Below are 9778 nucleotides of genomic sequence, written 5' to 3' on the forward strand. Positions count from 1 at the left end.
AGAGATGAAATATCATTTGTAGACATAGTCAATGCCAGATTCAAATCACTATTCAGCCGAAGGGGAAACATTTTATTACTAGTCATTGTAATTTCTCCTACAGTTTCCTTTCTTGCATCCTTGATTATACACTGATCTTCTTGAAACAGCACTATGTACCCTTTCTGTACGAGTTGTCCCACGCTAAGTAAGTTATGTTTCAGACCTTTCACATAAAATACATTGGGTATTTTACGAATTCGATCTTTGATTTTCAGGGATACCTCTCCACAGCCAAGTACCTCTAACCTTTTATCGTCTCCTGTCCTTACTTCCTTTTTTATGGATTCATCTAAGTTAATGAATAAATTCTTGTTTCCTGTCATGTGATTACTACATCCGCTATCTAGATACCAACAGTCATCATTGACTGTCTCTTCCATATTAAAAATCATGAACATAGTGTCTTCTTGTTCATCGATTTCTTCGTCTTTATGAATTAACATGTTGTCAGCCTTCTCACTGTCATCCTTTCGCTGACAGAATTTTGCCGTGTGGCCTAATCGCTGACAGTTATAACATCTAATCATACTCATGTTTCGGCCCCTCTATTTTCCTCGACCTTTTCCTCCTACTTCGTTCCTTGATTGCTTAAACCTGTCTTGATTCGAATTCTGCATCTGAAATGCATGCTCTGTTGGGTTATCCTCGTATCTTTTTAATCTCAGTTCATGAGATTGAAGAATTCCCATTAATTCTTCGGTTGAGACATTCTCCAGATCCTTCGTTTCTTCCACAGTGATCACCACTGACTCGAAATTTCGAGTCAAACTACGTAATAATTTTTCTACAATTCGTTGTTCACTGATTTTCTCTTCAGTCATTCGTAATTGATTAACAATAAAAATTGTTCTATTGAAGTATTCTTCAATAGATTCTCCTTCTTTCATTTTAAGGGCATCAAATTCACAACGAAGAGTTTGGAGTTTAATTGTTTTTACCCGGTTTTCTCCTCGGTAAGATTTGTGCAAGATGTTCCATGCTTCTTTTGACGATTTGGCTAGTGCAATCCTTTCGAATATTGTGTCGTTTACCGATTGAAAGAGAATATGCAGTGCCCGTTTGTCCTTCTTCATTGCATCTTTATGCGCTGTTGTTGCCTCTTCGGTTGGATTTGTTCCCAGTTCTTGTATTCCTTCATCAACAACACTCCATATTCTTGTGATTCAAACAGAACTTTGATCTGAATATGCCAATGATAATAATTTTGTCCGGTGAGTTTGGGAATCTGAGTTTGAATTCCTTGTGTTTGATTCATGCTTTAATCGTGATGTGTGACTATGTGGATTTTGGATCGGTGTGGCTCTGATACCACTATGTTAGAATTCCGATTTAGGGTTTTGCAGAACGAAAGATAATGTTCATAAAAATGAATTGATAATTGATTCTGTTGCAATACATACGTATATATACATACATAATATGGCAGTAACCGCCATATATAAAAAACTTAGGATAGTAACATAATTATAATAATATGATCTAAGTTATAGATATTCGTCTAACAAAAATCAAACCTATAACCTAGGGCACATAAGCAACTAGAACAAATTTCCTCCAAATCCAGCAAAATCAATAATAATAATAATAATAATAATAATAATAATAATAATAATAATAATAATAATAATAATAATTTTTGTCAACAAAAATCAAACCTATGACCTAGGGCACATAAGCAACTAGAACAAATTTCCTCCAAATCCAGCAAAATCAATAATAATAATAATAATAATAATAATAATAATAATAATAATAATAATAATATCAATAAGAATAATAATAATATCAACAACAACAACAATAGTAATAACAATAATAATAATATCAAGAATAATAATAATAATAATAATAATAATAATAACAATAGTAATAACAATAGTAATAAAAGTAATAATAACAATAATAACAATAATAAAGGTAAAGAAACCCTAGAAAGCACGAACTCAACTTGGAGAAGAGGCCTTCATTAGAAACAAAAAGAAAACATTAGTTGATATTGAATAGATACGTACCTGGACTTTGAAGACGTTTCGACTCGTTAATGGGTCGGGTCAGTTCGATATGTTTTGGGTCAATAATGGGTCAGGTCTACACATGTCCGGTCGAAGCTAGGTCGGGTCGCGTCGAGACATTGCAGGTCGGCGACGGCGCGTGTTGATCGGGTCAAATTTTTGCGGGTAGGCGGCGGGCCGGGTCGGGGCAAGACGTTGCGTGTTGGCGACGGACGAGTTCAGGTTGAGACGTTTTAGACATCGGTGACCGGTCAAAGATTCCAATGACATTACTTGAATTCCTTCAAAATTTGGAAGGATTTCGAATTCCTTTAGTTTAAGAAATTTAGGTAGCGTTCGTTTCATGGAATGTAATGGGATGGAATTGGGAAGCTTTTCTTTGTAAAATTGATCTTGGTTTGGGGATGGAGGAATTTGAAATCCAATGAATTTCTTTAATCAATGAAATTTGTGACTATTTCAACATTCCATTCCATTCCTTCATTAGAGTAAAGGATTTCTAAGGAATGTTGAAATAGTCACAAATTTCATTAGAGTGAAGGATTTCAAATTCCTCCCTCCCCCAACCAAGATCAATTTTACAAAGAAAAACTTCCTAATTCCATTCCATTCCATTCCATGAAACGAACGCTACCTTAGTTTAAGGAATTTAAAGGAATTCATTTCCAATTCCTTTGCTAACCAAACAAGATTTAAGAATGAAATTGAGATTCAATTCCTTCCTTTGTTGAAACGAATAAGATAAGAAATGGAGTCTAAATTCTAGAGGGGGCAATCTTGACCCAAAGTCTTCCAAGTGGGTCAGTTTGGGTTGGTTTGGGTAAGATATTTTACCTAATTGGGTCACAATGGGTCACTTGAAATTCCATCTTGTTATTTTCGGGTCAAAGCGAGTCGACAACATTAAAGAAATGGGTCGATGTGGGTTAGTGTCTTAAAGAAACGGGTCAGGTTTCGGATCGGAATGGGTTTCGAGCCGGCACAAGTATCCGTACCGTTTCGACCAGTACCGTTTCGAATCGAACCGTTTCGACCCGTACCGTTTCGACCAGTACCGTTTCGAATCGAACCGTTTCGACCCGTACCGTTTCGACCAGTACCGTTTCGACGCGAACCGTTTCAACCCGTACCGTTTCGACCCGTACCGTTTCGACCCGTACCGTTTCGACCAGTACCGTTTCGACCCGTACCGTTTCGACCAGCGTTTTGAATCCAACCGTTTCAACGCGAACCTTTTCAACATAAATAATATGACTGTAAAACTGTACACACAACCTGGAAATTTTCATTCGGTTGAGGCACATCATCACAAGAGAGCCCAATCACACACTCAAAGCAGCAAAATAAATATGAAAATTTATCAACTGCACCACCCTTGTACAACTGCTCATCTCAATCTAACAATCTAACATCACATGACCAGTTTTAAAGTGCAATGTTAAGCATCCCATATCAATGACCAGAAAAATCCACTGAGGGATAAGGTAAAAGACATTACTAAACTAAGGAAAACAATCAATAATCGTATCATTAATTAGGGCAATTAACTTCCAACCCCATCAGATCTATGATCACCAATAGACAGTTGTGAGGGAAAAGAGAAACGCCGACACCGTTTTGAAGGTGGATCTCGACAACCTCACCAGATACTAACGAAGCTCTACAATATTATTAACAAAGACGTGAACTTGGTGAAATATGTCTGATTTGCATTAATACAAATGGCCCTTTAATGTTAGATTATGTATTGGATTAAAGTCCCTTAACAAGTCTTTTTTTAACCAAACCGACCCGAAACCCGTTCTGACCCGAACCCGTTCCAACCCGAACCCGTTTCGACCTGAACCAAAACAACTTTTTTTTAATTGACCCGTTTTGACCCGAACCCGTTTTGACCCATGACCCAACCCGACTCGACCCGTTTGCCAGGTCTACTAAATTCCAATTTCATCATATGGAATATGAAACGAACACTACCAATTTCTTTTATTCAGGTAACAAGTGTTCCAAGTACAATATAATGGTCGTCTAAGGTTTACCAACCTGAATGTGTATCAGCACACAAAAAGGGATGTACATGTGTTATGGATCATATTACTCGAGTTTCGCTTACATGGTACAGAAGCTTTTAAATATAATGGTTTGCGTCGAAACTCGTCAGCTTTACTCACCATGTTGGTAAGTTTCAAGGTAGGCTTCTTCATCCTGTAACAATAGACATAACAAACAACATGCTTATTCACAACAACCATGCAATTAAGTTATATATAATAGGAATATTGGATTTTAATAATCCCCAACTATTAGCCGTTGGCCGCCAACAATCCCAAGTCCCAACTTCGTAAATAACCATTGGCAGTCCCAACTATTAACATATTGGCCTCCAATGGACCCTGATTAACAGAATCCTAACGCCATTAGTCTCCGGAAAAAAAAAAAAAAAAAAAACATTTTTGGCTAGAAAAAGGTTCCTAAAGGTCCGATCTAACGTTACAAAGAGGTTTGTGACGACATTATTGAGTTTTCCGGCGAAAAAGTTGAGTTTTCCGGCAAAAAAAGAAGTTTTCCGCCAAAAAGGGAGTTTTCCGGCGACCTCAATAATTGGAGCTTTTTCTAGAAAAAGGTTCCCAAAGGTCTGTAATAAGGTTACAAAGAAAGTTGAGTTTTCCGGCCAAAAAGAAGTTTTCCGCCAAAAAAGGAGTTTTCCGGCGACCTCAATAATTGGAGCTTTTGCTAGAAAAAAGTTCCTAAAGGTCCGTAATAAGCTTACAAAGAGGTTTGGGACGAAAAGGTTGAGTTTTTAGACCAAAAAGAAATTTTCCGGCCAAAAACGTTTTTCCGGCGACCGGAGACTAACGGCATTAGGGTTCTGTTAGTCAGGATCCATTGGAGGCCAATATGGTTATTTTTTAAGTTGGGACTGTTGGTGGCCAACGACGAGTAGGGATTATTAAAATCCAATATTCCTATATAATATTTAGCGGGCGCTTGATTTTGAGATTACCTCTGCCGTTTCATGACGATCATCCGAATCAGATTCAGACTCGGAACCTAAATCATCTTCTATTCTTGATCTCAACGTCTCCTCATCAACTTCATCAATCATTTTCATGTCCTCCTGCAAATCCAATAGTTCATAATACTTGTTTATTTACGAAAATACACTTGTGAACCATCGAAAAAGAAGTTAAAGAGAGTTCCATAAATCATACAAGTTCCGATTTCAGCTTCTCAATCCTTTTCGATAACTCCAGGATATGATACTTTAAAGCCTGCGTAATTTCAAAAACGACGGTAAACAGTCATTGCCCCTAAAAACAAGGGCGAAGGATAAGAGGGGCGGGGAGGGGCGCCCGCCCCCCCCCCCCCCCCCCCCCCGAATTTTTCGCTCAGTAGTGTTATATATGTAGTTTTCGTATAGAAATTTGTGGGTATATACGTTTTCGCCCCCCCGATTCTATAGAAATTTTTGGGTATATACGTTTTCGCCCCCCCCCCCCCGGCCGAAAAATTCAAGCTTCGCCACTGCCTAAAAACATTATCAAATATAGCCCTACCTCGCGTCTTTGCAATTCAATTGCACGCGCTAAAGCTTTTCTTCTAGTCAAAAGATTTTTCGGCCTTATTTCTTTCGGTCGCTCGTAATTCTTTCCACGATAAACTATGATGGCATAGCCTTTGGTGGTTTTGTCTACCGACACCAAAACTCCACCGCTTTCCGCCTCAAGAGAAATAGCCACATGTTTCACTTGTGCAAAGCTTTTTCGCTCCACCATTATCTTGACTAGCTCCCTATACTTCCAATGTAGGTGCATATTTTCAACCGTACCGTCAAAAACACCTCGCCTCCCTAAACATCCCGATCTTCGTTAAACGTTGTTAAATTAACCGACAAAGGATTAAATGAAATTCTTTAGAGATGAAAATGTATTTTTACCTAACTCCAAGTATGGTTTCATACTTAAACCTATCTTACGAAGCGAAAACCTCTCCTCATCGGTTAGCGTCTCCAGATCGGTAGGAAGTTGTGCTGGTCGTAAATATTCTTGAACTTTTGCTAACACCCTTTCTGCCTTTTTTATCTTTCCTTTGGCCTGCAATCCGTGAAGTATGTAAAATTGATTAAAATACCCTTGGACTCATGAGATAAGTGAACTTGGGGGGGGGGGGGGGGGGGGGGGGTTTGTAACTTACAAGGGCTAGCTTGTTTTCAAGAAGTTTGACAAGAGAAGTGTGTCGGGCAACGGCTGATTCCCTCCTCATTCTCTCAACCTCCTCGCTGTCAGGCTCGCTTCCCCATCTTGAGGTAGCCGCCATGGTTTCCGCTAGGGTCCCGGCGACTAACGGGCCTTTAACAGCGTTTTTAGTAGTCAAATCAATGAAAGTTGAAGCCCTTTCTCGTGCTTTGTCTTCATCTTCTTGGCGATTAATGCTTAGTTCTTGCGCTTTCGTCAATGTTTTTGTCACATTAGGCGGTAAAAAGTCGTTACCCCTGTAAAAGACGATATAGTCCTTGTTTCTAGAGACTATAGTTCCTCCTGTCAGTCTCTAAATCAAACGACCCAATGGTCATTTCAGTCATCTTTAACTGACGAAAGCACACAAAAAAGAAAAAGAGTAAACTGCCATTTTGGTCCCTGTGGTTTGGTCAATTTTGCCACTTTAGTCCAAAACTCAAACTTTTTGCATCTGGGTCCCTGTGGTTTCAGTTTTATTGCCATTTTGGTCCAAAAATGAAATCAGGTCATATTTGTCTTATAAAATCCTGTTATTTTGTCATTTTCAGCAGGGGCAAAATGATCATTTCTTTTTTATAAATTAATACCATATTTTATAAGACAAATATGACCTGATTTGCCCCTGAGGAAAATGACAAAATTGCAGGATTTTATAAGACAAGTATGACCTGATTTCATTTTTGGACCAAAATGGCAATAAAACTGAAACCACAGGGACCCAGATGCAAAAGGTTTGAGTTTTGGACTAAAGTGGCAAAAGTAACCAAACCTCAAGGACCAAAATGGCAGTTTAAAAAATGTTTAAAAGATCTAACCTTGAGCTCTTCCGCCATTCTTTCATTACGAGTGTTGTGCACACCACGCTTGATCGCTATCTTTGCAATAGCACTTCTTTCCCATAGCTTTGCCATTGCAACCGCAAGGCCTTGCAAATCTCTATTTCTTCCTTTATGGCAATCAAGCAGGAAAAAATGAGGGTAATTTAGTCTTTTCACAAATAAAGGTCATCTCTTTATCAAGACTAGTACATACCAAGTGCAAAATGCGGAGGCATTGTTCTTGCCGTCCTACGAATAAAGGTCATCTCTTTATCTCGTAAGCCAGGTCTTGTCCCGTACGGGAGAAGTCTAAAAGGACGTTTATACCCTTCAACCAAAGAAGGAAGCAAATCTGCATCTATAGGTAGTGGCTCGCGTCCTGACCAATCCTTGAACCGCGGGCCCAATCCATCTAAAACGAGATTGAGCTCTTCTAAATCTAATAATTCTTCTTCAGAAAGATCCTTAACATATCGACCCGCATAATTTATTGATGATTCGTTTTCTGTATGCTTTGATTTATGTTCTGTAAACGATTGTACACAGGGAAGGTTATAAGCCATTCCTCTGAATAATACAACCGAACTGCCTGATCTCCATATCACTAAGCCACCCGTTCTACTCTGTTAGAAAGCAAAAATGAAACACATTTGAAGAATTTATCAGCGGAAAATACGATTTGACTTACTGAAAGTCAAAGGGAGTAAGTAGGGGTGCAAACGAGCCGAGCCGAGCCCGAGCTCGACCAGGCTCGAGCTCGGCTCGATTCGAACTTTATTTCTAAAGCTCGAGCTCGGGTTGAAGGTAATTTTTCAAGCTCGAGCTCGGCTCGGGCTCGACTCGTTTAGTATTTATTAATTAATTTTTATTAATTATAATTATTGTTATACATTTAGTTATTCTTTTAGATTTATATAAATGGTAAACATTATTATTTAAGTATATGTTTAATATATTAATAAAAAATATATAAAAAGAAAGTTCGTTAAGGCTCGCGAGCCGGCTCGAGCTCGATAAGCAAAGCTCTGGCTCGGGCTCGTTTACTAAACGAGCTTGTTTTTAGGCTCGGGCTCGAGCTCGAGCTCGTTTAACCTCGGCTCGTTCGAGCTTTTTTTCGAGCCGAGCTCGAGTAGCTCGCGAGTAGCTCGGCTCGTTTGCACCCCTAGGAGTAAGTATCAAGTTCAATATTGGTTGGTGTTTGTGAACTTTTAGCATACATACTTAACAATTAACATGAAACTTGGTAACAGAAACTATTCTAGCAATCGAAAACCTACAACGTTGTCTAGTGTATGTGTCGAGTTCTTAATGTTTGAGTGCCTACAAGTCTACAACATAGTATTTGTCATTTTGTCTACACTTGAATCAACCAAACAGAAGGCTAACTGACCTCTAAACTTTCATGAATTCTTTTCATATTCATGGTAGAAGGCCCTTTGAATTTCAACTTCACAACCTCAACAGTTTTCCATTTATCATGTATTGACTCCACTAATTCCTGTGTAACTCCAGCTGCACCAACTCTAAACCTTTCCACCATCCTCCCAGCTTTGTTCCTCAATCTCTTCAACTCGAATTCCGGTATCAGTTTCTCTGCCAGTGGTGTATTGCTATTACTCTGAAACAAATCTTTCTCTCTTTCCCATGGCACCCTCTCACTCCTTTGACTTTCTTGACCATTATTTGAAACATGTTCATCATCAATTTCATCCTTCTCACTATCTTTTTCTAAATTCCCATCTTCAAAATCAAAACTTTGTTTCTGGGGTTTACTTTTCTGAACCCAAGGAGCAAGCTTTACACTTTTTTTGGACTCAAAACTCACTGAGTCACCCACAAACGAGTTACTAACATACCCACCATCAATTTTACCATTCTCACTATCTTTTTGTGAATTCCCATCTTCAAAATCGAAACTTTCTTTCTGGGGTTTAGTTTTCTTTACCCAAGGAGCAAGATTTACACTTTTTATAGAATCAAGACTCACTGAGTCACCCACAAACGAGTTACTAACATACCCACCATCAATTTTACCATTCTCACTATCTTTTTGTGAATTCCCATCTTCAAAATCGAAACTTTCTTTCTGGGGTTTAGTTTTCTTTACCCAAGGAGCAAGATTTACACTTTTTATAGAATCAAAACTCACTGAGTCACCCACAAACGAGTTACCAACATACCCACCATCAATTTTACCATTCTCACTATCTTTTTGTGAATTCCCATCTTCAAAATCGAAACTTTCTTTCTGGGGTTTAGTTTTCTTTACCCAAGGAGCAGTATTTACACTTTTTATAGAATCAAAACTCACTGAGTCACCCACAAGCGAGTTGCTACCGATTCTTGACTCATCTAAAACCCTTTCTTCTTCTTCTTCTTCTTTGATTGCAAATTTGGCTTCTTGTTGTTGCATTTCTTGTTTCTGCCATGGGAATTTGTCTCCCAATGAAGTGGGTTTGCGAGACCATTTTTCAAGAACTTGTTCGGAGAAACTAGGTCTGGGTTTTCTTTGGTTCTTCTTTTTGGGGATAATCTGTTGTTGGGTTTCAAGTTGAATTATTTGATTGCTACAAAACAATCTGAAGTTTGAAGAGCATGTTCGAGTGGGTGGAAATATGAAATTAACTGAGAATGGTGATGATGATGAAGAAGCCATGGTGACATTATC

The 9778-nt window shown here is 38.5% G+C and overlaps 1 protein-coding gene across 1 annotated transcript; it reads right to left on the reverse strand.

Moving 5' to 3' along the window:
• Positions 1-4011: 4011 nt before the first annotated feature.
• On the reverse strand, positions 4012-9778 carry LOC110938075 (CRM-domain containing factor CFM3, chloroplastic/mitochondrial). The gene is made up of 9 exons (XM_022180545.2): positions 8501-9778; positions 7325-7733; positions 7108-7238; positions 6249-6602; positions 5992-6148; positions 5612-5904; positions 5267-5326; positions 5059-5172; positions 4012-4259 (listed from the first exon to the last, which is right to left on the reverse strand). The coding sequence occupies exons 1-9, from the start codon at positions 9764-9766 to the stop codon at positions 4218-4220; spliced, it is 2826 nt and encodes a 941-aa protein (XP_022036237.1). The 5' UTR covers positions 9767-9778; the 3' UTR covers positions 4012-4217.

Source organism: Helianthus annuus, chromosome 4, assembly GCF_002127325.2.
Source record: "Helianthus annuus cultivar XRQ/B chromosome 4, HanXRQr2.0-SUNRISE, whole genome shotgun sequence".
Taxonomy (NCBI): Eukaryota; Viridiplantae; Streptophyta; class Magnoliopsida; order Asterales; family Asteraceae; genus Helianthus; species Helianthus annuus.